General features: G+C 48.3%; 1 protein-coding gene across 1 annotated transcript in view; it reads right to left on the bottom strand.

Annotated features, from left to right (window-relative positions):
- LOC137155244 (ankyrin repeat and fibronectin type-III domain-containing protein 1-like) overlaps positions 1-27,974 on the bottom strand; it is a 508,614-nt gene that overhangs the window by 13,114 nt on the left and 467,526 nt on the right. Inside the window, exons 9-17 of the mRNA XM_067551451.1 lie at positions 14,583-14,784; positions 13,567-13,774; positions 11,362-11,556; positions 11,026-11,139; positions 9,583-9,680; positions 4,473-4,563; positions 2,355-2,462; positions 1,325-1,424; positions 544-676 (exon numbers count right to left, since the gene is read on the bottom strand). Of these exons, the coding sequence (XP_067407552.1) occupies positions 544-676; positions 1,325-1,424; positions 2,355-2,462; positions 4,473-4,563; positions 9,583-9,680; positions 11,026-11,139; positions 11,362-11,556; positions 13,567-13,774; positions 14,583-14,784 (1,249 nt within the window). The remainder of the gene's footprint in view (positions 1-543; positions 677-1,324; positions 1,425-2,354; positions 2,463-4,472; positions 4,564-9,582; positions 9,681-11,025; positions 11,140-11,361; positions 11,557-13,566; positions 13,775-14,582; positions 14,785-27,974) is intronic.

Genomic DNA, 27,974 nt, shown 5'->3' on the forward strand with positions numbered 1-27,974 from the left:
GGACAAGCTATAGCCCTGGCAACCGCATGTGCCACTACAGTGGCTGCCAGTAGGAGGTTGGCACTAGTATGAGCTATAGCGTGATTCACCCTCGCTTTGCCAGGGTCTCAGTGCAATGAGCTCTCCATGGTATTCTATAGCCACGCTGCGCAGAACACCAGGGTAGCATCACAGAGACGCGCCCAGAGGAGCTGCCAGGTGTGAGTCACGGAGGCACACTCACTCATTTCACCCACCTTGGCTGCCCACTCACATGGTGCGACTGTTCTCAGTCAGGCTAAACCTCAGTGTGCAAGACAAACTCAGATCCAGCCGTCTGAGGGGGAAAGGATTGTAATAGTAAATCTTTATGGGGACTGCTACATCTGCTCAGCAACCGAAACAGAACAAGACACCAGTGGGTAAGATCTGAGTGTCTCGCCTTGATCCCATTCCCAAACTCCTGCAGCAAAGCGCTTCACTGAATGGTGCACTGCCCTGAGCCCTGATTTCATCACGCCTGTAGGGTGGTGGAAGGCAGGACAGAGCACCCCCATGTGTTACCTTGGTGAACCAGAGGAAGTCCTGCATGAGTAGGCAGGAGTAGGTGTCATCTATCTCCACCACAGGGACCTGATCCTCATGCGTCACCAGGATGTTGTCGTCTTTGTAGAAGATGGAGGTGAGGTACAGGCCCCTGCGGTGAGAGAGGCTGTTATCACTGGGGGTTAGGTTAGTTTCCAAGTGTCTTTCTCCCACAGTGCATAGGGGGAGCCCAGAAGCAGGGAATAAGAGGTGCAGGAAAGCAGAGCATTCGTGTGTAAGAGCAAAGGGAGAGCTCTCTTCAATGACTGTTTTTTGCAGCCCGTCAGAGCTCCACGGGCACTTAGAGGATCAACCAGTGCTCAGCCAAACCAGCAGCCAGCTCCACTTGCTGACTGGCTCCTCCTTGCAGACAAGCCCCTCTCCTCCAAGAGCAGAGAAGAGCCTTTCCATGGGAAGCCCAGATTTTCATTACATTTAGTTGCTTTTTTTGTCACATGCAGGAAGGCAAGACCAGGCCGCCTCATGCCATGACAGTGTGGAAGGCATTTACAATGGGGGACACGCTCCCAGAGCCTAGGACAGAAGCACATCAGAACGGCTGTACTGGGTCAGACCAATGGTCCATCTAGCCCAGTATTCTGACATCTGACAGTGGCCAGAGCCCGGTGCTTCAGAGGGATGAACAGAACAGGGCGATTACCGAGTGATCCGTCCTGTCGTCCGCTCCCAGCTTCTGGTTGTCAGAGCTTTCGGGACCCCCTGAGCGTGAGGTCGCCCTTGCCCTTCCACCCATTCTTACCTTTTCAGTGTCTTTAAGAACTTGCTGCCAGGGTGGAAAAGATGCTTCAGGCTTTTGGAGACCGAGTGTTTCCTGCTCTGGGGCTGGTTCTTGCAGGACTCTGGAGAACAAGGCAGCGGAGGGAACACTAAATCAGGCTGCAGATGTGCTAGCTGGGCAGTGCCAATCACCACAGCCCATAGACCCTGGGAAGGCTTAGTGAACGGTGCTGGGGTGCCAGTTCTGGAGATTCAAGTCCAGGCTTTAATCAGAGACCAGGTGTGGTGCAAACTTCCCACCATGCACGCAGGGCTGGGTTTGACCCAGCAACCTGCAAGCGAAAGACTCTGTAGCCTGTTACCAGCCACCCTTCACTGCTAACTTTCCACTTGGTTGTGGGGCTTCTGCAGTTCCAGATCTGGAAGCAGAAATGCTGAGATACAGTGAGAAAGGCTGTTCTGGAAGCCAGAAATACCAACGATCTCAGAGGAGCCTCTGAGACACAGCAGGACAAGGGGTGCAGGTCTCAGTCCCACCCCAGAGCTTCCAGACCTTCCCCATCATTAAGGAGAAGTTGGTTGCAATCTCCTCCCTCATGCTTTTACTGGCTGCCTCCTTCCCAGACTTTTAGACAGGACGCTGGCAATGGCTTTGTCTGCCCCTTTCTCTGCCCCTGCCTTGATGCCAGCAGTGTAGATGACACAATCGCAGAGCTGTGGCCTGTGATGATCATGGTGTTTTCCAGCAGCTCCTTCTGCTAAGCAGCAATGCAGATGGAGGGGGGCCGGCCCAGCCCCAATCCATGTAACATCTTAGAAAAGCACTGTGCAAAGGGACACATTATATGGGGCGACAAGCCGAAGCTGTACTGATTCCAGTGTAAACAGTCAGCGGCCAGAACAGCCCCTCTTACTCTTATTGCTTCCATCTCGTCTGATCTCAACCTGAGGAGCAGCTCCTCCGCGCGAGTTGGGACTGGCTCACATGCCACCCAGGCCTGTGCCTCCATAGAAACCCCGGGCTTTGCATCGGCCTGCAGTCCTGGACTCACCGTGGCAGACGCAATGCTGGTGCACAGTCTTCACCTGGCTGAGAAGGAGATCTAAGGCTTCGGCTTGTCCCCTTCGCCTCGGCGCTCTCCCGTCGTATTCCCGCCAGTCTATGGGGAAGGAGGGTGACTATTAGCCCTGTGTAGGCCTGGCCAGTGCTGATGGCGCCTCAGCTGCCCCCTTCCAGCCTCACAGCTAATTTTCGAGAACAGCTGTTTCCCTCGATTTGCTACCCCACCCTTTAATGCCAGGCCTCCACAAAGTCACAGCATGTTACATAGCTCTTTCCCCTGTGGCTGCCCCATCTGCTTGTCCCAGAGGCAGGAGCAAGCTATGGTAGCTGAGTCACAGGAGCTAGGGCTCTACGAAGCCCGTGGGAAAACCTTTTTCTTCTTTTCTCTCTTGCCCACAGGTCTCTCTTGGCTATAGGCAGCTCACATGCCTTGTGTGGGATACCAGGCCGGATCCCCAGAGAGTGCAAAGGGACGCAGCTCGGTTGTCTTCACTGGAGCTGGGCCCATTGACACCTGCGGATGATCAGGGCCGATATTTTTTTAAACTACAGAGTATAGAAGGGCGGAGCCAAGATTGAGCGGAACAACAACATAGATGCTCCTTTCTCTTATTAATAGACAGGACTGGCAGACGTTTGAGCTGACAGCCCACTCTGTGAAGGCCGTGAGAAACCTGCACTATCCCATGTCAGCAAGTAGGCTTGAGAGACTGATCTTGGGTCCTTCTTCAGAGGACAACACAGATCTCTCTCTCACTTCCCATCTCTCGCTCCCTCTGGGTCCTTCAGATGAGAATAACTCAGTCCGGGTTTCAAAGAGACACGGGCCATGATTAACGCCACTGTGACACTCACCCACTCAACAGTAACTGCTAGTGGTGAGATGGACTTCAACAGCTGTGGCCAGCAGGAGGAGATGACAAATCAAGGTAAAGAACAAGGTCACGTCTGTTGCTGCCCTTGACTGTTCTTTTAAAAATCTTTCTAGTGTCTTCCTCCAGGCCTTTCCTGGAGCGGAAGCTTCCTCAGACCAGTGCTGAGAGCAGATCGCACCTAGGCAAATAAATAAATAATCCCTCTTGCCAGCTCCACCTGGTTACGAGGTGGCAAAGCTACTGAGCAAGGGGGAGCCTGGGCTGACCGTTCTTTTATATTAGCTTTACATTAATTGGTTTAAACACCCCCTGTCTGGCACACTGCTGTTTTCCATGGAAAGTTCAGCTCTGTTAACTTTGGCTGGGACTTGGCACTATTTTTAGGAACTTTAAAAACACTCAGGGAGGTGCCTGACTATATTACACTGGGAAAGCGAGGGATTTGTATAAAGGGGAGCAATATTAAAGCAGATACAAATAAACAAATCGTCTGTTTAACTTCAGCTGGATTTTCTACATACTCTATATCGGTATACACACATATAATGCAAACACACGGAGCCTGATTCTCATTATGCTAAGGCAGCTGTACACGGCTCCTGCACTGTAAAGAGGCTTAATTAAACGTAATTTGTACTCACTGCCAAAACAGCGTACAGCTATTTCAGTGTAAATGGCAATCACATGCACTATCTATACTATACTATTTATACACATTACTGTACATGGATATTCCCATTACTATACCCACACATCAGAATGCAGATCCATATATTATTTATACACACGTTCTATATACAGAACTATGTCTAGATTTATATATAAAACAACATATATTTATACACACATTATTATATATCTACATCCAAATCTCTATACAGTATTATACATGCAGTTCTACAGCTAGACCCATATCTAGATCTCTACATTATTTACATATACAGCATTACACACATCTCTAGATCTAGATGTAAACCGATATCTAGATTCTGTTTTTCAGTCACCCTAAGGCTGCTTTACACTGCTCGGAAAGAACAAAGGGGCCTCAAAGTATGCCGAAGTCATTTGTTCCCACTTTCAGGCCCTTCTTGCCTGCCAGAGTGGCGCAAAGCGGCCTTGCTGTAAACAGGAGTCACGCCCATCACATCCGCAACCTCCCTCACTAATCTAAACCAGTTCGAATGAGGCAGCTAGCAGCCCCCATGTGCACAGTCCCCCCTGCTTGTACTTACTGGAGGGGATAGCAAAGATCGGCACTGAGGTTTGTGGGGGTCCCCAGCCCTTCATGTTGTAGGCTGACACCTGGATGTAGTAGGCTGTGCCCTGCAGGAGATGGGGAAGTAAGAGGCAGTAAGTATGATTGGAAAGTCTCAGACTTGGAACATCCTGCTGCACCCGATTCTTGCAGGGGAGGAGGGTTCCCAGCACCCTTCCCTTCCCTGGAGCATCTCCATAGTGTTATCCACCCCTGCTCCTGCTACACAGAGACATGCTGAAGGCTGGGAGGTAAGGGGCCGAATGAAGCCTGTAGCCCGCAGCCATCCATGCCCAAGCGGAAGCAGCTGCCGAATGGAGCCCGGTCTACGGCTCATGCAGCACATTTGTGGATGGAGAGTTTTGTCTCTTTTGGGAGACAGATAGATGGACCAAAGCTCTCGGTGCTCATGAGACTGAGATGGTGGATCTGGTTAGAGCTATGTGAAGCGGACCAGATTTTACATGCCTAAAGATGTGGATAGGCACTTTATGGGATTTTCCAAAGCAACCAGATCCCCATCTGCATCTTTAGGTGCCTAAAGACCTTTGGCCCATTGTGTTAATGCCCTTCCATTCTGACCAGCAGCTGCCCTGCAGCTCTGCTGAAGACTTTCCCATCACTATCTACAATACCCCTTCCTTCCTCCTGTCCCGGGCCCACACGCAGCTCTGCCAATGTGTCCTGGTCCTAACCTGGATTGTTCGTCCCGCACCACCTACACAGCTCATTCAATCACCCTCAATTTTTCTCTGCAAGCACCCCGTTATCCCAGCCCAGAGCCCCCATTTGACTCTGCCAATGCACCCCGACCTGATCTGCAGCTTCCCTTGCTGTGCAAGTTTAGGGACTGTACAGAGCAGAGATGATCGATTATGCCAGACTATTATTATACAGATTATGCCAGATTATGCCAGTGATTCAGGGTGGGTCTACACTTGCAGCGTAGCGTAGAGCTCGGACACCAGTCAGTATGGGTGCAAACAGCAGCGAAGATTGTGAGGCACAGCTTAGGTGAACAGAGTGAGAGTAGACTAGAGTGACCTATGCACTCGAACCTACGTGCTCTCCACTTGCCAATGCAGTGCCTCCCCAGCTACTCTGCTATTTTTAGTAGCGCAGTGTCCCATGGCCTCACCAGCCACCGGAGCCTTTCTCCATAGCTACACGCGTGATGCCTATGGGCTACACACTGCTACGGGCGTAGACACAGCCTCAGTGATGTGATCAGCTTTCAATGGAGTCTTCTGAACTCCTGTGTCTAGCCTTAGCCTCTATCTTCTCTGGCTCCAACTCCCCTCTCACGGCAAAGCTGTCTTACACCAAGACACTAGTTCCATCCATTCATCCGCACTGCAGGAGCCTCTCACATTCTCTCTGCCCCCAGATGAGGTGTCTTCAATGACCTTTCCACCTCCTCAGCCCTGCTCCAGAGACCAATCGCACGCAGGCTGGGCTTTGTGGGGGAGCCCGTGGCACATTGGCGCTATCCCTGACCAGCTCCCACGGCTCAGGCTCATCACCGAGCAGCGCATCTCCGAGCCATGGCTCCCGTGCAGGCTCTCGGAACCGCTCCACAGCACCCTGGGAAGGAGACGCTGACAGGCAGCAGGGGCCCTGCGGGTCTCAGAGTTAAGACGAGTGTGCACCCTGGTCCAACCAGCCCATGAATTTGGTGAGCTCTCGGAGATGGACCCAGAGGCTGACTCTCGTCCCCAGTTAGTGAAGGAGCTTGTGAGAGTTTGATCTTTGCAGGTGGCAGAGGAACCGGCCCCTGATTTGCTGGCCAGGAGGAGCCTGGGTAGAGATGGGAGGGTGTGTTTTTGGGGGTGGGGGTGGGAAGGATAAATTAGAGGCTTAGTAAATGAACCTATTTTCCCTTCTGCCTGGGGATCCCGCATGCATGGGAATTCCCTCCTCCCCACAACCTCGCCTTGCAAAGCAGCCAAGGCTGTGCAGTGGAAGACAGACGCCTCCCCAGTCCCCTGAGCATTTATAGACTCATAGACTCTAAGGTCAGAAGGGACCAATATGATCACCTAGTCTGACCTCCTGCACAATGCAGGCTACAGAACCTCACCCACCCACTCCTGTAATAAACCTCTAACCTATGAATGAGTTATTAAAGTCCTCAAATCAGGCTTTAAAAACTTTAAGGTACAGAGAATCCACAAGCAAATGAGCTATGCCCCATGCTACAGAGGAAGGCAAAGAACCCGCAGAGTCTTTGCCAATCTACCCTGGGGGAAAATTCCTTCCCGACCCCAAATATGGCAATCAGTTAAATCCTGAGCATGTGGGCAAGACCCACCAGACAGATACACAAGAAAGAATTATCTGTAATAACTCAGAACCCACCCATCTAACATCCCTTCACAGGCCATTGGCATATCTACCACCAGTTGTCAAAGATCAGTCAATTGCCAAACTAGGCTGTCCCATCATACCAACCCCTCCATAAATTTATCAACCTCAGTTTTGAAGCCAGCTTTTGCCCCCACTGCTCCTCTTGGAAGGCTATTCCAGAACTTCACTCCTCTGAAGGTTAGAAACCTGCATCTAATTTCAAGTCTAAACTTCCTGATGGCCAGTTTATATCCATTAGTTCTTGTGTCCACATTGGCTCTGAACTTAAATAATTCCTCTCCCTCCCTGGTATTTATCCCTCTGATGTATTTACAGAGAGCAATCATATCTCCCCTCAGCCTTCTTTTGGTTAGGCTAAACAAGCCGAGCTCTTTGAGTCTCCTCTCCTAAGGCAGGTTTTCCATTTCACGGATCACCCTAGTAGCCCTTCTCTGCACCTGTTCCAGTTTGAGTTCAGCTTTCTTAAACATGGGGGACCAGAACTGCACACAGTATTTCAGATGAGGTCTCACCAGCGCCTTGTATAACGGTACTTTCACCTCCCTATCTCTACTGGAAATATCACGTCAGACGCATCGAAGGACCGCATTAGCTTTTTTCACAGCCACATCACATTGGCGGCTCATAGTCATCCTGTGAGCAACCAATATGCCCAGGTCCTTCTCCTCCTCTGTCACTTCCAACTGATGCATCCCCAGCTTAAAGCAGAAATTCTTGTTGTGCATGCCCTTGCACTTTCCACTATTAAAGTTCATCCTATTTCTATTACACCAGTTTACAAGGTCATCCAGATCTTCCTGTATGATATCCCGATCCTTCTCTGTATTGGCAATACCTCCCAACTTTGTGTCATCCGCAAACATTCTCACTTTTTGTGCCAAGGTCAGTAATAAAAAGGTTAAATAAGATTGGTCCCAAGACTGATCCCTGAGGAACTCCACTAGTAACCTGCCTCCAGCCTGACAGTTCACCTTTCAGTATGACCCGTTGTAGTCTCTCCTTTAACCAGTTCCTTATCCACCTTTCAATTTTCATATTAATCCCCCTTTTTTCCAATTTAACTAATAATTCCCCATGTGGAATCGTATCAAATGCCTCACTGAAATCTAGGTAAATTGGATCCACTGCATTCCCTTTGTCTAAAAAGTCTGTTATCTTCTCAAAAAGGGAGATCAGGTTGGTCTGGCACGTTCTACCGTTTGTAAACCTATGTTGTGTTTTATCTCAACTACCGTTAGCCTCCATGTCCTTAGCTACTTTCTCTTTCAAACTTTTTTCCAAGACCTTGAATGCTACTGAGGTCAAACTAAGAGGCCTGTATCATTTTTTTCCCCTTTCTTAAAAATAGGAACTATGTTAGCAATTCTCCAGTCATAGGGGATCCAACCCCAAGTTTACAGATTCATTAAAAATCCTTGCTAATGGGCTTGCAATTTCATGTGCTAGTTCCTTTTATATTCTTGGATGGAGATTATCTGGCCCCCCCAATTTAGTCCCATTAAGCTGTTCGAGTTTGGCTTCTACCTCGGATATGGTGATTTCTACCTCCGTCTCCTCATTCCCATTTATTGTTTCTTGGGGTTTAGGGTTTATACGGAGCCCATCCTGCCTGTGAAGAGGGATAAGGGGATGGTTTGAGGAGAGATGGGTCCCCTTCTCCAAACTGCTAGACAAAGAGCAGTTGTTCTGCCCGGTGCGAGGGTGGAGAGGCTGACTGATCTAGAGAGCTGTCCCCAGGATCAGCGGCGAGGGTGGTTGCATGACCGCCCAGAGGAGAATTAGAATTGCATTCATTCCGTCTGCCCCCTTCCTGGACTGTGCTGCTCACCCCCAACAGCCCTCTAGCTGCAGTGGATGTGGCAGCAGTTTTGCACTGCCGTGACCTCTTCCCCCAATGACCTTTCCACCCCCAGGGGCCTGTGCTGTCTGAGATTGGTGCAGACCCTGCACTGAATCTAGTCCTGGGTCTAAGTCCAGAGCCATTCCCAGCACAAATAATGAACCCTGCACTTGCCTCTTCTGCTAATCCTGTGCCTTGCAGCTAGTAGTGGCAAGTAGGGGAGATGGCTGCGTGCACTGCGTGTTCAAATATGCACAGGGGCATACAGGGCTATGCTGCTCTGTTTCTTGGCTTTTCAAAGCTCCTTTGGCTTGCCTCTCGGTGAAAAGCACCGCGGGTAAACGTGCAAGAGAGCAGAGGCTCAGAGCCCCATTTGTGGGTGCAACCAGCTGCCATGTTTTTAGGGAGCCGGAGATGCAAGTACCCATCTGTGAACCCACAGTTTGAAACCGTGGCTGGAAGCTGCCCCTGGCCTGTCTTTGGAAAGTGCGGCTCCAAAGTAACCAGAACACGGCACCTGCCATCTGGAACCCTGGGGACACGCACTCACCGCATGGCTGCTTGGAGCTGCAGGGGGCTCTGGGGCTTCCCACATGGCACAGTACGGGCACCCCCTGGAGAGGGCACAACTGGGGTTTTGTGCAGGGACTCATGCAGGCTGAATTCACCTCAGCCCAGAGGCCACACAAAGGTGACTGTTGCTTTGAGTGGAGCCAGGCCCCAGGAGGAGGTAATCCTTGTGACAGCAATGCTGGCTAGAGAAAAGGCCCCGGCCAAGCTCAGCTGACTCTAGCACTGCCCCCATCTGTCCCCTCGCCCCTCACGCACAGCCTGGTCACCACAGCTCAGAATGGGCGCACGAAGCGCTGCGCTCACTTACCGACATGAGCCCCCGGATGGTGAAGTGCAGGTTCCTCAGTTTGTCGATCACCACCTCCCCCAGGGGAGGGGAGAAGGTCGGGGAACAGCTCCACTCAACTGCAAACAGAGAGAGCCCCATGGCCTTTTCAGTAATTGGGAGGCATTCACAAACACGGGGAGCGATGTAGCGCTTGGCAGGCGGACTGGCGAGCTTACAGTGCCAGGCTGCCAAGAACGGCACTGCTGCTGTTGGGGGATTGACTATGAAACCAAAGAACTAGATACAGCCAGACCCGCTGCATACGCTGGAAAGATGTCTGAGAAAAGGCACAGTGGAACAAGTGAGCGGGAAAAGGTACGAAATGGAAGAGAAACCAACTGCCCGGAGAGCCCCCCAGCATTCGGCACAATGCAGGCACCCCCGCAGGTCAGGAGGCTCACTCAGCTGTGTTTCTGGGCACAGCAGAGACAGAGCATAGAGCGTTTGTGGGAAGAAATGGAGAGGAAGACAGACAGACAGGCAAAATGGATGGACGGACAGACAGAGAGACGAGCCCGGAGATAAAAGGACAGACATATGGACCAGACAAAGGCAAGAAGGGGAAACAGAAAAGTAGATTAAGTATCAGGATTTGGCAGTGCCTGGTAAAAGAAAATTCTTGTGAAAGCCAAAGATATTAGAGGACACACCAGATTGAAAAGGAGGGATAGGAAATTCCTCTGCTGGAGCAGGTGCTAACGCCAAATGGGCCTTGTTCCTGTGGGATCCAGAGATCAACCTGAGGAAGAGACAGGGTTGCAAAGTTCAGCTCCAGACCCAAACTTCTCCTCTGTCTGGGTGTGTACGAATCCTGGTTCAGCCCAGAGTAGAGTCGGGCCAGCTGCAAAGTTCAAATATACAGACAAATTTCCTGACGTTTCCAGGGTGTTCGAACTAGGGCCCATCCTGAGCTGAAATATGAGGTGATTCCCCCATGTGGGCTCAATAACGTCATTACAAATGTCATTCCTACGCATATTAATGCCTATTGTTCTCTGCAGTGTTCCGGTGTCTGTTAGCTGTAGGGATCGTTCAGGAATAACCAGGCTGCCATGGGCCTGCCCTTGGATTTTTACTCCTCATCAACAGTTGTGTCGAAGAAGGGGGAAGGGAGGCAAAAAAACCCTTGACTCAAGCCCTAGCAGAGAGCACTGGTCTGCTATGAAATCACACATGCTCTGACATCCATTTATAGCTCCCAAAGCACTTTAATTCCACTATCACTATACAGATAGGACGGGGGCAGGAAATGACTCACCCCAGGCCACAGAGAGTCATTGGCAGAGCTGGGAAGAAAACCTGGTGCCCTATCTACTAGACCATGCTGCCTTCCACCCCTGAGCACGGGAGCATCTGGCCTGGCCTGCCCTGTTCTGGTGTCCTAGAAGGGGCCACGGGCAAGAGGTTCTCCCATGGCCTCACCTTTGTATTTGGTGACAACGGCTGAGTTGACACTCAGGGGCTCCGAGAAGGTAACCTGCACAGAGCTGCTGCTGGCCACAGACAGGTGCACGTTAGCGGGCGGGTCCGGCACACCTGGGAACAGAAAGCACAGGGCTAGGCACAGACATGTCCAGCCGGGGGGGCTCGGGGCGGAGTGCACTCTGCCATGACTCTCCAGGACAGCATCGGCTTGCAGCTCCCAGGGCAATCCCCTGGCGGTGCTGCTACAAACCCTCTCCCCAGAGTCTCACTCCCCAGCCATGCCCCACTTCTCTCCTGCTCCCTGGGCCGTGTGCAGGTTGCCTAGACACTCACGGGCATGCTCGAACCCAGATTTCATGCGCTTGTAAAGCCGGTAGCGCCACTCCCAGGCCTTCAGCTGCTTCTCCTTCTCCGAGCAGTCCATGTTGGGCACCTCGTTCACCACCTGTGCCGTGAGCTCGCTGACTCGCTGTGCTGCCTCCTGCACCAGCGTTGACAGATGCAAGGCGCGGCTCTCCAGGCTCATGACTGCCAGGGACAGGGAAGCAAGAGGGAGAGAAGACAGGGCAGTTAGGTCCAGCCCACTGCACGCAACCCCTCAATGCCTCTCTGACTCTACACTGTGCCCTGCGCTCCTCCCTTCTCTATGCAGTGACATTTCCATCAGCAACTCGGCCTGATTTATATTCTCCAGGCAGCACCATTGGCGATGGCTAAGTAGGGTCGCATCCCATGACCAATGACTCAGAGCTACCTGGGGTCAAATCGTCCCTTGCACACACATGGCTGGAGCGAGTGGGCTCTGCACAAGGCTTTGGGAGGGATGGAATGGCACAGTGCTGATCCCCGGGCTGTCCCTTTGGCCAGGAGATCCAGGTCATCACAGATCTACTGGCCAGGCTTCCTCCACCGTCCCCACCCCCTAGTGCAGTGCCCCGGACTAGTACTCATGGCCTTCCCTCAGGATGCAGGAGCTGCCCCTTGGCTCCAAAGGAAAGCTTTTTGGAGAGTAAAGGCTTCCTGTCTGTTCCCAGGGCAAGCGGCAGGGTTAGCACCCTTGAGATAGCCTGTTCCCACCAGCTCCCCTGGCCCAGCTAGACAGGCTCAGCCGTCCTGGAGACGAGCAATCAGTGTCTGAATGGCTAGGTGCTAGACTATGGTCTCTGACCCTTCTGAGATTTGCCCATCACTATGCAGTGTGCCTGCCATGGAACATCCCAGTGCAAGTTGTGCTGTTTGTCTGCAGAAAGCAACTGTGACCATTCTCCTAGTTCCCCCTTTAAAACATGAAGCCAACACCCTGCCCTGCTGCTAGCTGGTATTTTGTCCCGCTAAGAGCAGAGGCTGCTGCTTGAAAAGAGACCTCCATCAAGCTGAGCAGATGGGTTAACAAGCTGCAGCACAAGCTGCCTTCAGCCCTGCCACCTGCGTGAGTGACTTGGCCCTACACACGGAATGATGTTCAAAGCTGCTCTAAGCCCCGTCCAGCCTCCCCAGGGCTTTCCTGACTCCCCTGGAGTGCAAAGGAACCCACACCTCTGTCTGAGCTCCTGCTCTCTGCTCTCCTGCCAGCATGCCATCTACCAGTTAGCCCACTGCAGGTAGTCTGCATGGGCCCTGTCCCCTGGTCCAGTACAGCCTTGTTGCTGGGGGACAGAATATAGCTCCATCCCTAGAGGCAGAGTGGTAAATGCACCACCCTTGTCCAGGGTAAACCAAGTGACTTCACTGAAACGGAACCTCCTTCCCCCACGGCACTGGACAAACTATTTGTGGCTCAATTTCCACAATTCTGTGCTGTGCAAACGACACCTCCCCGCCAGCTCCCGTCTCCAGCAGAGACTGCGAGATCACCCGAGGTCCAGGGGAGGCTGGGACCATCTCCTCGCTCCATCTACCCACCCTCTGCTGTACAGACCAGTCCCCTTCCAGCTCACCAAGCAGCTAAGGTGCCCTGAGGCAGCAAAGGGTAGCAAGTGGCCAGCTCTGGCAGGGGCACTCCAAAGGGACATCCATTTACCCCTCCCTCAGGAAACACACACTGCCAGTCACAGGAGGGCAGTCGCCTACAGCGGAAGGGGCACATAGGTCTCTTCCATTGGTCTCCCGCAGTGCATCAGCCGCCTATTTTAATTCCTGTGTCTTCCCTTTAGAAACGCATGTGCTCCCAGCTCAGCCTCTCCTGCCACCCTGGGCTGTCCATTCCACGGGGAGGCCTCCTGGAAACCTCGCCTGCTCTCTGGCTCCTTCCTACTTTTAGATCGTGCCCCTGGGTCACCCCAATGCATCCGCCTTCTGGCTAACCCTCAGGATCTCCCACTTCTCTCTTTGCACGTACAAGCCTCAGCCTTCCCGGGGCTTTGCTGCCTTCTTCTTTCCTTGCTTCAGTGGAGCAGAGTGGAATTCTCAAGGAAGAAGACAATGGCCCAGGCTCCATGGTGCCTAGATGCTATGGTAAGCGGTGCTCTAGCTGCACCTACGGCAGAGTACTAAAGGAGCAGGAGGGGGTGAGGAATATACCCTGTGAGGGGGACTTACAGTGTGGACTCTCCTTGGCTCCGGCCTGCAGCAGCGTCCTGGCGATGGGGGCATTGTTGGTCATGATGGCAATATCCAGCGGCAGAAGCCCCTCACTGTTTGGGGTATTAAGGTCCAGCTCCTCCGGGCTGTACTGCTTCAGCAGCTCCTGCACCCTGTCCAGGTCCTGCAGCTCAACAGCCTCAAAGAGAGCTGCATTGCTTTGAAACTGCAATGACACGAGAAATAAGGGCCACTGAGTCCAGGGGTGCTGGGCATTGCAGCCACTTCATCCCTCTTCACTCGCTGAGGCTTTGCCAGGCTCCAGAGTCCCATTAGCTATCTCATAATTATATATGTAATCATTGTGTATTTAGTGCCGTGCGGATGGAGAGCCAAATCTCATGCCTATCCACAAAGCAGACTCTGGAATGGCCAGTCTCTCCCAGAAGGGCTGATCCTTGACATCACAACACCCCAGCCAAAGGGCCCCGTTAAATACGGCTGTCCAAAGCCTAGCACAGAACACAGAATTCCGGTGGATTCCTCAGTTGCCTAGGCCTGTACGGATTATAATTTATGAGTTTCTATTACTGTAGCACCTAGGAGCCCCAGCCATGGACCAGGGCTACACTGTGCTAGGTGCTGTACAAACCAAAAGCCAGTCCCTGCCCCAAAGAGCTGACACTCCTGATTCTTTGTTTTAAGAAAAAAAAAAGCAGGCGAACCTATCCCGAGCAACCATTTAGGGCTGGATTCAGCTCTCCGTTACACCTGCTCCAGGAGGGACAGAATTGACTGCAGCTCACCCCCACCACCTCCCGCCATCCATCCAGCCAGCTCTGTTGCTGGGGTGTGTGTGTGCGTGGAGGATGGGGTACCGCCAGGGCTCTACCCAGCCCCAGCTCATCTCCACTGCCTATGGAGTACGCCAGGGTACGCCTAGCATTTACACAGGGCTGCGTTTTGACATGAACAGTCTCCACACTCCAGCCAGCATGGGCGTTACTCACACACACACGGCCCAGAGCACTCACAAGGTAGGGTTTGCGTAGCTTCTCCTTCTCGCTCCTCCCAGGTAAGCTGCCCTCATCAAATGAAGTGTAGTTAACCCGGAACTTCCCCGAGAGGTTGCGGTAAAGCCTTTTGGCGGCATTCGGGGAGGAGGGTCCCGGCAGCTTCCTGGCCTGGGCCAGCTGGAGGTCCCGCATCTGCTGCGTCATCTTAGGTGAGGAGGACCTGGCAAACAGAGGACCAAGAGAAAGTGAGATAATGATGCACAATGGAGGAGGAGGAGCTGGCAGAGATCTAGCCTGTACACACAACCAGGAATGTCGGTGGGATCTGCACACGCTGGCCCCATCATCACAGCTTCTGGCAGCCTCGCTTGCAACCAAGAACCTATCCTCACAACTCCGCTGCACCCCAGTCTTTTCACAAACATGGGATGCAGAGAGAGTAAGCTATTTACTCAAGGTCACAGAGGAAGGCTGCGGCAGAGCCCAGAATTGGACCCTGATCTCCTGGGTCCTTGTCCAGTGCCTTGACCACAAGCCCATCCTTCAGTATTTGGGGGGGATTTTCAAAAGTTCAGTGTTGACCTAAACCTGCTCCATTGTCTTCAAAGAGAGAGGAGGTCAGCCCAGTGCTGTCACTCCTGAAAACCCGCCTATTTCAATGGTTTATTTACTTACCTAGACCTTTGCTTTCAAAGATGGCCAAGTCTGAGAGCATGCAGCATGATTCCCTTCTCTGTTTACACTAGTGTAGCTCCACTGATTTACTCAGAGTCACTCCTGATTTACACCACTGAGTGAAAGGAGAATCAGGCCCAAGATAGACAAATAAGTCACAATTTTTAGTAGACCCTAATTAATTTCTGCTTTGAAAATTAATTTGTAATGCATTATTTGTTGTTTGAAAAAGCAACAGTAAACAATCTCCAATTAAAACCAGCACATCCAAAAAGACATGATTTTTCCCGACTAGTTATCTCCACTCACGTAGAAGAATTTAAATGGAACAGAACTCCATCAATTTCATTTCAATTGCAAGTCCATGACATTTGCAAATGTTTTAACCAGGAATTTGGAGGAGGGGTGGGAATAAATGTTCCAAGATTCCATGCAAATAAGCATCCAGAAGTTTGGATTCTTATTTGAACATCTAGAGTGGACTGAAAACCGGGTGAGATTTTGTGCTAGATTTTCACAACTTTCTTGTATGGTCAGAACTCAAAGAGTCTAAGAAAAGATTAAAATAATTTTTAAGAAAAGAAAAGAAAAAGAAATATGGATTTAAAGGAGGTTTGGATAAGTTCTGATTTGCCCATCCCTCCCTTTAACTGCAAGGTGCTGCAATGTCTAATGTCTAACCTTTTGCTGGTAATCATGATTCTGCTAACCAGTACAAGTTAGTACCGGAAATGCAATGGATGCTTCAAGGAGCTGATTGAGGTCTCTAAGGTTCTGTCTACACTGCAGCAGGAAACAAGCCTTCCAGCCCGTATAGACAGCCATACATTTGCTCTGCTCGAGTTAGTGCACTCGTGTGGTGTGGTGGCCTGAGTACTGGCTTGGGCTAACCGTCTGAGCACGGCCCCAGAGAGTAAGGCAGGCACAGGCACGTAGTTAGGTGCAAGCACCTGGGCAAATCCACTGGAGTATTTTCACTGGGGCAATTTGATAGCTGAAAACTGGTAATGCTTGTGCATGCAGCTGCATGTGCAAAATATGGGATTTACTGAAAAGCCAGGAAAAGGGTGTGTGCTCAACTACCCTCCTCCTCTCCCTCCATCTCTCACTAAGTGAAGGTGAAAACTGCAGAGCTTTTATCAAATAAAAATTGTGGAATCACAAAGATCCCAAATCATTCAAGGAAAACTCCAGTGATTATTGATAATATCTTAGACTCTGTAGATAAGTAGCAAGGACCCAACTGTGTCACTTTCACTCAACTTGAGGAGCGTCTTACTCTGCAAAGTCCTATAGAAATCATCAGTGAAACCGCTTGTGGAATAAGGTGCTTTTGTCAAAAGTGTTTGGAAATACCTGCCATTACTGAAGCCTTTTACTGGGAGCTAACACTTCTAATGAGACTTCTAAGGCCACATCTACCCCAGGAGCACTGCACAGTAGAGGAATATCGGTATACTACACCGGCAAAGCACTCCTACATCGGCAAAAATGCACTTTGTTCCATATAACAAAACCACCCCCAGTAAGTGAAACAATCTATACTACTAAAAGCACATCTTTGCTAATATAGCTGCATCTCCACTAGGGAATTCTGCCAGCACAGCCAGTGATCACAACCCTTTTGCACAATGACTGACATGGCTATGCCAGCAGAAGTCTGTAATAAAGATATAGCCTAAACAAAGGCCCACTTTGATGATACAGAAGGGGAGTGAAAGAATCTGCTTTGCTGTTAGAAAACACAGATTGGGACATGTGAAAGTCATTGTGAACTAGGCTCTTTATTGCACTTACGAGTTAATTTAATACCCTGGGACATTAACCGAGCATCTTTAAAACCACTGATACCTTGCAAACAACTCTGAAGCATTCAGGTTTCCAGTATTTTCAGATTGCCAAGCTGATTTGGGCAGCCTTGTTCTGCATCAGACATCCAAGAGAAACCAGTGTGGGCTGAGTGAGGACTGCAGGGCCAGGTCCCAAACTAGTTGGAATGAACTGTTCCATGTTATGATTTTGGAGACATTTCAAAAAGATTTTTCTTGGTGATTTACTGTTCTTTGCAATCAGAGCTAGTGATCAGAATGTCTTATGGTACACTGCAGCTTTTCTGATATGGGTGCACTTAGCAATTGTAAACATGGTTACATATGCAGGCAATTTGCTCTGAAAATCAGCTTCTCCTTTGCTTACCTGGTAAGTCTTGAGTTTGGGATTTTGTGTGTTCCAGTATTACCAACCCCAAGCCTTCAAAAAAAAATCATGAGTCAGGCCCAAAAATCAGGAGATGAACTTACTTACTAAGAAAACAATAAACTGGGAGGGTTGTGGCTGGGATCTCTAAGTGTTACTACAATAAACTAAATCATACATAAATCATAATGAGCAATGCATGGGCTTGGTGCTGGCCCTCTGCAGAGGGACGAATTTTGCCCATAATGATGTTTGACCTGAAACAGTTTATAATTTTATTCACCACAGCTTCATTATTCACCTTTATACTGGTAGCTATCCCTGCCCCCTGCCTATTTTCTCTTTTGTGTGGATGGTGCCTTGTACGTGGTTTTCTAAAGGTTCTTTCCCTCCTTTATGAAAACAATGTCCTTTGAACCCACAAAGCACATGAGGGGCATACTGTGCTACAGTGAGGACTGTGTTTGGAGTTGCACATTATCACTGGTATCACTGTAGGTTCCTGATCCCACTCGAACGCTAAGGGGCTCTGGAGGGAAGCGTGCAATCAGAGTCTGTTTGCTCTGCTCTGCTAGAGGAAGGTGGGTGGGATTGTCTCTCTCTGTGTTTTAGGGAGCAGCCTGTTTTGTCTCTCTCTGTTTAGGCGTCTTGTGTGTTATTGTTCTAAATTCTAAGAAATAAAGTAGTGTTACATTGTAATCTTCCAGTGAGAGTCTTTATGTTTCTATCTAATTTCTTTGTGTGTATGCCATGAAGACAACATGGTCAAATGCCAATTTTACTGATGCTGAGACAAAAATATTAATTACTTTATGCTTAATCATTGTTTATCTTTCTTAGCCTCCTTTAATCCTTTGCAAACTGGTACATTCATTATAACTCGTTATTTACCTCCATTGCTCATTACCTAAATGCCATGTCAGCAGAGTACAAATGTCTCTCCTCCCCTCTAATACATCTGACCAACACCTATAAAATGGTTGGGATTTACAGCTGGCAGTCTGACATCCTTTTCATTTTGGGCAATGGGATATCATTGGAATTTGGGGATTTCTCTTTCTGGGCAAGATCCTGCATTTTTACTCATGTTTTATGTTGGCAAAGCTCCTCTTTGATTTCAATGGAAGTTTTGCCTGAGTAGATACTTTAGGACTAGGTCCTTCATAAGTCAGCTGTTATGTGGATAAGTGTTTTTATTAGTGGATCAGCCACAGATAAAGGGTCTGATCCTACTTCCTTTGCAACCACTAGTCAAACTCCCACTGATTTCACTTAAAGCAAGATTGAGGCAGCCACATATTTAGCATCACCACATTGGACAGAATTTATTCCATTCTTGGCCTCATACTCTGGCGTATGAACTGAGAAATGTCTATGCTGAATCTTAACTGATTTTCTGTGCGGGTCACTTTATTGATTAAGACTCAAATAGGAGTGAGCGTTATAAAGAGTGTGACATTTGTCTAGCAGGCTACATCAAGATAATACTCTGAAGATGGAGATCCAGAAAGCTGAGTTATAATGATTGTTTATGAAGTCGTCATCATAAATAAGGATATTAATAGCAGCCTCACTTGATCATTCTAATTTTAGATAAGACACCCTGGGTTGCAGAATTGCTTTAACTATTTTACCATTTATCACTGTACTATTTATAAACGGCAAGCGATGGGGAGGTTGGCTGGCTCCTGCCAGCCATGTCATTTGGTTGGGTTTACTCTACAGATTAATAGGTCTCTTTTTGCTCAGGGCAGGACTGAGCTGCTGATCTGGATACTGCCAGAGATGGGGAGTTGTTTGGATGAATGGCTTTGGTGTGGCCCATAACAGAAATGGACCAACTATGAAATTCTGAGTTGGGTTCAGATTTCTTCGAAGTTTGGAGTGCCTGGCTCTGGGGATTTGGTCTTGGCCCATCGCTGTGAGCACATATAGTATAGTGGTTTGGATGGTTATGCTGTGCTTAGCTGATGGATTGGTTTTGCGTACTATGTTGCTGTTGGTTGGGGAGATGGAAGTGGGGAGAAGAAGAGTTAACCTTGTCAAAATGTAATACAAAGACAATCAAAAATAAAAGAAAGAACAAATCATTTTCCTTTGCAAGCAGGTGCCTCTTCCAACCTGCTCTCGAAACACGGTCCATGAGCTATGTAGAGTCCATTCACTGCCTTTAGTAGGAGCATAGGATGTAGGCTGGAAGTGACTTTTGTATTTTCTTTATTTAGTTCTATAAATTAACTTACATTTCTAAACAAAAAGTAATTTCAACTTGGAAAACCAGATTTTTTCCTTTTGAGGACATCAAAATGAAACAGATCAACAATTTTGAAAAAGAGTCAAAAAATTGTCACCCAAATTTGTTGTTGATGTTGTTGTTGAAAGCAATCCTTTTCATCCAGAAGTTTCATCAAAAAGTTCCTAGCAGCTCTAAGAAGGAACTAGGACAAGCTCTGCCTACAAACACATACATTAAAGGACAGAGTCTGTTTTCTGTAACATTGGTGTAAATTCAGAGTGACTGAAATGGAGTTATTTCAGATTTACACCATGTAACCAAGTGCAAAATGTTTCCCCTTATAGACAGCCAAAGTTTGTCCCTTATAAAACCAGTACAGGGATTCAATGAATGGTAAAGCTGAGTTTGGTTTTTGCAAACATCTATAAAGGCAAAGCACCACAGGGAAAAATCAGAGTCCTATTGAAATATCAAACATACCCTCTGGTCCTGCACAGCTGTCCTTCAGAAGTATAGGCATTAAACTAGGGGTGGACATACAGATCCAGATAAAATCAGAACCCCACCTCCTACCCCAAAGCTCTGATCTAAACTGCAAACCAAGAATTTTTGAAGTTCATGGAAGTCTGATTTTGTTTTTCTCTTTCTTTTCTCCCCACCCCCTCTCATTCTGGAACCTCAAAGCATTCCTGGGTTCTGGGCAAATGTGAAGATACTTTGTCACCTGGGTGATAAACCCCACCCAACCTTCTACAGGACAAACATCACCGTTCACACCTCCTGACTACTTCCAGGGTATTGTGTGCATCACTGTTTGTTTATTGCTATTTAATCACATAAAAAGGCACCTATCCAAAAAGTACCACCTGGAAGAACGATCAGAATGGACTCTACATAGCTCATGGACCGTGTTTCGAGAGCAGGTTGGAAGAGGCACCTGCTTGCAAAGGAAAATGATTTGTTCTTTCTTTTATTTTTGATTGTCTTTGTATTACATTTTGACAAGGTTAACTCTTCTTCTCCCCACTTCCATCTCCCCAACCAACAGCAACATAGTACGCAAAACCAATCCATCAGCTAAGCACAGAACACCAACACCAACAACAACAGCAGCCCACTAGCCAGTTCCTCCGCCTCTCCCTGAACACCACGTCACATCAATAACGCCAATCCTTTCCATCTCAGAGCCAACACAGCCTCACACAGCTGGAGTATCCCACCACGTGCCCATTGGAATTTGTGTTGTGCCCTGAAAAGCAGAAAACCCCAGCTGTTTCTGACCAAGGGGAAGGAAAGCGGATTCCAGTGCTGGGAGGCCATGCTGGAGAACCACCTGTTATCGATATGTGGAGTGAGCTCCAGCTGGCGTGATTCCGATGCTTGCTCTTGTGGCAGTGCTGTACGGGAAAAGGACATAAGTAACACGTGTGGGAGAAGCTTGCCTCCCTGCAGAGGGCCAGCTGGAGATTGAAGTGGGACTTCCCTGGTGCCATGCCTAGGAGTCTGCATTGGAGTGGATTTCACCTAAGAAGACCATATCTAGCAAGCTGGTCTCAAGTAATGGCCTCGGCCTTGGAAGTGGCAGAGTGTTATTTATTGTATTTTAGGAAAAATAACCAATTGACCCTCAAAAAAATCTGAAGGACACTTTCCCTCTGGAGGCGCCAATTAAACTCTACAGCTAGCCAGCAACCTTCCCCTCACTCCAGTCCACACACATATTTACTGCTAGGTGTGGTGGGAGAAGTCAAACACTGCTATTGTATCTCTTCACGTGGTGAGTGCCGATATCCTCCCGCTCCAGGAAAAGAGAAATTAGGGCCCACTGTTCCCATTGAAGTCAATGGGAAAACGTCCAGTGACATTAGTGGAAGCTGGATTGGGCCCTTTGACCAATAGATCCCTGCAGCCTGTCTATGTAATTCTGAAATGTCCATCACTGTGGAGGCCAAGCTGTTAAGGAAAGGTGTCTTGGAGCAAAAGCTAAATTTCTTCTGCTGCTGGTTTTGCAGGGTCCAAAGAATGAATGTTGTATGAGACCCAATAAGGAAATTGCATGGAGTCCACAGGGATGTTATATCATGTACACTTGACATTGCTAGTCAGACATGCTCAAAATTTCCCTTTATTTTCCTTCATTTTTTTGCTTTTAAAGAGATGGGAATGATTCAGAGATACAGAGTGGAAGGATGAATCTATAGATGTTAACTGCCCCATAGCTGAAAAGGGGACCTGTATGATGCTTATGGCCCATTTGGACTTGGTGAAGAGACCTTGATTTATAGAGAGCTAAGCCTTGTTGTGGAGCAGATATGTGAAAATAGCACACATAAGTGTCACGCCTATAGAGCATGATCAGCCACTTTGAGTTCCTCCTGATGACATAGGCCTTAGGGAGGCTTAAATAGGGAAAGAACAAGTTAAAAATTACTTAGACAAGTTAGATTTCTTCGAGTCACTAGGGCCTGATGAAATACATCCTAGAAGAATCCCCACGGAGCTGATTGAGGAGATATCTGAACCATTAGTAATTATCTTTGAAAAGTCATGGAAGACGGGAGAGATTCCAGAGGAGTGGAAAAGGGCAAATATAGTGCCAATCTATAAAAAGGATAATAAATACAATCCGGGGAATTACAGACCAGTCAGTTTAACTTCAGTACCCGGAAAGATAATGGAGTAAATAATTAAGCAATCAATCTGCAAACACCTAGAAGGTGAGAAGTAACAGTCAGCATGGATTTGTTAAGAACAAATTGTGTCAAACCAACGTAATAACTTTCTTGACAGGATAACAAGCCTGGTGGATGGGAGGAAGTGGTAGATGTGGCACATCTTGACTTTAGTAAGGCTTTTGATACTGTCTTGCATGACCATCTCATAAACAAACTAGGTAAACACAATCTAGATGGAGACACACTATAAAGTGGGTTCGAAAACTGGTTGGAACACCGTTCCCAGAGAGTAATCATCAGTGGTTCAGTCAACCTGGAAGAGCAAGTCAGGTGGGGTCCTGCAGGGATCAGTTCTGGGTTTGGCTCTGTTCAATATCTTCATCAATGATTTAGATAATGGCATAAAGAGTACACTTATAAAGTTTTCAGATGAAAAGAAGCTGGGAGGGGTTGCAAGTGCTTTGGAGGATAAGATTAAAATTCAAAATTAACTAGACAGACTGGAGAAATGGTCTCAAGTAAATAGGGTGAAATTCAATAAGGACAAATGCAAAGTACTCCACTTAGGAAGAAACAATCAGTAGCACACATACAAAATGGGAAGGAGTACTGCAGAAAGATCTGGGGGGTCATAAGGGATCACAAGGTAAATATGAGTCAACAGTGAACACTGTTGCAAAAAAAGCAAACATCATTCTGGGATGTCTTACTAGGAGAGTTGTAAGCAAGACACGAGAAGTTATTCTTCCTGATTACGTCACATTAATAAGGCCTCAACTGGAGTATTGTATCCAGTTCTGGGCGTTGCATTTCAGGAAAGATGTGGACTAATCAGAGAAAGTCCAGAGGAGAGCAACAGAAATGATTAAAGGTCTAGAAAACATGATCTATGAGGGAAGACTGAAAAAATTGGGTTTGTTTAGTCTGAGGAAGAGAAGACCGAGGGGGGACGTGATAGCAGTTTTCAAGTTCAATTTAAGCCCATTGCTTTTTGTCCTATCCTCAGAGGTTATCGAGAACAATTTTTCTCCCACCTACTTGTAACAACCTTAGGTTGGACATTAGGAAAAGCTTCCTAAGTGTCAGGATAGTTAAGCACTGGAATAAATTGCCTATGGACATTGTGGAATCTCCATCATTGGAGGTTTTTAAGAGCCGGTTTGAAATACCTGTCAGGAACAGTCTAGATAATAGTTAGCCCTGCCATGCGTGCAGAGGACTGGACTAAAAGACCTCTCGAGGTCCATTCCAGTCCTACACTTCTATGTTGCATGCTCCTACTGGAGCGATTTCGTTGGGAGGGGTTTCCTAGGAACCAGACATAACTAGAATTAGCTGTCCTTCATCTTGCAGTTTCAATTAAGCTCAGCTAAATTTATTTTATGCTGAACACGATCAGTTCTTGTTTTTAGTTACTTGTCTCCAGACTTGTAAATCTGGTCACTCTAAGCACAACAGAATGGACACACCCACAAGCTGGGACTTTAGACCACTGGCAGCTGTGTTGTGTGTGTGTATTTGTACGTGTGAGCATGCGTGTGTGTACACATGGCAGCATGGAATGGCAGTGATGTAATGCCATAAGCTGGAACATCAGACTTCTTGCAGCTCTGTGGGTGCGAGTGAGCACAAGACAGCTATTGGATGGCAGTGATGTAACACAGTAAGTTCATGCACAAATCAGTTACTGATGGGTCACATCAACCTATAACCGTGAAAAGGCTGAGGTACTTTTAAAGGAAGCATTAGGGACAGCCAGACAGTTAAACCAGTGTAATTTTTTGAATTACAGGACTCAGAATGGATAAGATCTTTTAACTTTATCCCTCTCTCTCTCTGCAACAAAGTTTCCCTCAAACACAAGCAAATCCATTGGGTCCTTTATAGCGATATGGTTTCTGTATATTCTATTTTTGTTTCCGCTGCTTTGTGAGCATAGCCTAGTAAACAGTGTTAATAATTGTTGTAATGTGATTTTTAACTGCATTTAATTTAAGGGTGTATCCTCTTAGACTTCGGCAGAGCTAGTCCATTTCAGGCAGGGTTGTTCTGCCCTGTTAGCAGGGCAGACAGTTTGCGAGCACGGTGGAATGAACCATTTTCATTCCAAGCCACACAAGGCAGCCGAGACTCTGGCATGCTAACTAGTTATGCGACCCCCAAGATGCCTGCAGAAATTAAATTTGTTAGTCTTTAAAGAGCTACAGGACTCCTGTTGTTTTTGCTGTATCTCTACAGTGTAACTGTAGGTGTTTCAGGCCAGAAGCACAGAAGGATGTGACAACGAAGGGAACCAGTATCATGGCATCTGGGAGAGCTGTTTAGGTTCCGAGAAAGACGATACAGACCTGGCAACCTACAGAGAGATCTTGGGCCTTATATTCAGAGAAGCCGAGCAGTCATAATTCCAGGGGAATTTAATGGGAGCTACAGGTGCTCAACACCCCTGAAAATCAAGCCCTATATGGGGAATGACTGTCTGTGCCCATAGATCTTTATATATGACTACCTATCTCACTAGGTGGCCAGTTTAAGATGCATCCCAGTTCTCCTACCAGCAGGATCTGAATGTGAAATGGTTGGTGTGAAAGAGTCTTGCAGGGGCTGGGGCAGGCGATAAAAAGATGAAAATAGAGACTAAAGCAGTTCAATGAACTTGTTTAGCCCTCCCCTGCTCCCCACCCCCGCCCCTCTTAGACACTGGGCCTGGAAATGATTAGCTCATCCCTGCGCCTGTTGGTGCTGGCAAGAATGGGCAGATTCCAGAACAGAGTGGCAGACATGAGCTCAACGCCGTGACAGAACCAGTGTGAGCCGCTGGTTACTGAGAGAAGCTGCTCCCTGCTGTCTACATCCTTACACAGCACAAAAAAGGCATGAGGCTTTGTGTAGCTGGAGAGAGAGAGAAAGAGAAGGGCATTAACCCTTTGGATGGTAGAGAAAAGACTGTGGGTGGAGAGGAGCTGGATAGAGAACTCTGCCATGGACCAGCTGATCAGTCAGGTAAGCTTTTAGCTCAATGCTGTGGAGAATGAGCTACAAAATTTCCAGAAGTGCCAGCTCCAAAATCTATCCATGTTACCCACAATTTACCAGCAACTTCCTTTGCTGGTGAGAAAAGGATTCATGAACTGTCCATCTCATCTGGAAGAGAGATCAGGACTACAGGTTGGATTCTCCCTGTCTGCACAGGTAGGGGGATGAGGATGACAAAAACCAAGGCCCTGATTCATGACAGCACATAATCATATGCTTAAGTTCAGGCATGTGCTTAGGTTCCTTTGATGTCAATGGGACATAAGCACCTACTTTTAGTGCTGCCATGAATAGGGAAGCTTTTTTGACCGGGGGGGCCTAACAGGGAAGGTCACTAAATGATGGAATAGACCAGGGATGGCCAACCCACGGCTTGCGAGCCGCATGTGGCTCTTTGTGGCTCTTTGCTCTGCGCATTGTATGGGGTGCCAAAGTGAAATTGACCAGCTGTCGCTGAAATGGACGGAGCAGCGCGAATTGTCTTTTTGCGGTATCTATAGCTATTTTTTGGCTCTTCGTCTCTCACTGGTTGGCCACCTCTGGAATAGACAAGTGGCAGGAGAACTTCAAAAATACACGAGATGTCAGGGGAAATATCCCTACCCACAATACACTGAACTGCCAGCTTTAGTGGGTGAGCAGTCTGAGGCCGTCAAAAGTTCCATGGCCCTCTGTGCAATGCTGCTCCTGAACAGGAGGTCTGAATCCAAAAGGCCTTTTCCATCTTGATTCCTCTATGTTTGATAAAGACGGTGCTCCAAACTGAACACCAAGCAAAGCTATATTTTCCTGCTGACTTGAACTTTTGCTGTCATGGTTTATATGTTCCTCCAGAAACACCTGGAGAAATCCACCCTTATGCTTTAGAGAGCTTCTCACACATTCTGTCTCTCATGTTTATATGCACTGTGGCTCTGCTCTCCACGGTGCTGCACCGTGTGTGGTTGTTCACACGTGAGCAAAGTGAGTATAAAACCCTACCACAGGTGTGCACTCACCCAAGTGTTCATGACTCCACTAGGTGCTAGGCAATGGAGAATCAGGTGCAACATATACCAGCAGCATATATGCACGTCTGTAATCGTGGGATTACAGGATATACACATTCAGAAAACATACTCTGAAACATGGGGCAAAACCCTGTCTTCAGTAGTACTTTAGGAACCACTTGGGGTAGGAGAGGGTATTCTTGGCTACATATGACTACTCTTCTGTAGCAGTTCTCCCAGCCAAGTGCCAGAAACACCTTTAAGCCATACCATGTCAGCATGTATTCTGTATTTGCCATGCTATTTCAGAAACTGGCAGCGAATCCCAGACTATGGGTCTAAACCCAAATGGGGATCTCAGCATCAGAAGATGGGGTAGTGACCCTGACTGAATATACAAAGTGCGTCTGGACATGCTCTACGAAACGGTGTCCTCCACACAGTGTGACTTCACACACACTGGACATGCAAGGTCACGCCACGCGGACGATGCCATTTTGTCGAGCACATATTGGGGGCCTGCAGAGGTGCCACAGAACTAGCATGTGGCCCGTGTGACTTAAAAGATTTGACCATTGTTGCTGTCTGGGACTGTGGGAATCAATACTTCTATAAATGCGGGTCACACAGGCAAAAGTGTGGGACGAGCAAATACAACAGGTACTATCTGCCTTATCCATTCTCATGGAGTTACAGCCCTGGTAACGCTTTAGTTACCATGAGTCCCATTGCGCAGACCTTGGAGGGGCGGGGAGAGAGAGAGAGAAAGAAAGAGAGAGAAATTATCAAGCAGTGAATTGTGGACACTTCCCTCAAGGTGAAATTTGCCCCTGTGCAAAAGTCCAGCCCATGGCCTAGGTATCACTAAAGTCATTAGAGCTCTACTGGGGTTTAAAGAGACTAGGCCTTGTGATGCCTCTCTGCATTGGGTGAGTCTTAACCCCATGGACCTAAAATAACTTTTCAAGCAAAATAATGTCCTGCTTTAAGGTACGATACCATAGGGCCTTCCTGGGCTGCTGTACAATATATTCCCCTGGACTGGAAGATTCTGCATCTTAAACCTGGCACTGGTGCAGTCACATTACATGTTTCTCTGCCATTTGCTGGTTTCTTTCCTTCATTTGCTGGTTGTGAGATGGCCAGGATGGCGAAGGCCAGAAGTAGCCCAGCAGAGTTAGATTAGTGAGCAGGGGATAAGCGCTGTAGTCAGAGGTGTGTTAAATGCAATACACCACATAGTTCCACAGTGTGCCACAGGGATTTTCCCAGGGATGAAGGAGGCTAAAACGGAGGCAGGGGACAGCCTTCACCCTGCCTCCCATGGCATCAAAGGGGAGCTTCTCTGCTTCCTCCTCAACCCTCCCACCAGATGTGTATGGAGCAGCCCTGGAGAGACTGGGGCCACCTAAGCCTCACTCTCTCTGGGTGCTCCTCTGCCTCTCCCTCTGGAAAGCGAGCTTGCGTGGACACTGCAGCCATCTAGTCCGAGCTGTGCAGATGACACAGGCAAACCTGGATTTGAGAGTCATTCCAAGGCCAGTGGGAAGGCAGGTGTGCATGCTAGATGTGCGCCAAGTGACAGACAGAGCAACTCTACCCA

Source organism: Emydura macquarii, unplaced genomic scaffold, assembly GCF_026122565.2.
Source record: "Emydura macquarii macquarii isolate MOO-44397 ecotype Brisbane River unplaced genomic scaffold, CSIRO-AGI_Emac_v2 contig_1348, whole genome shotgun sequence".
NCBI lineage: Eukaryota > Metazoa > Chordata > Testudines > Chelidae > Emydura > Emydura macquarii.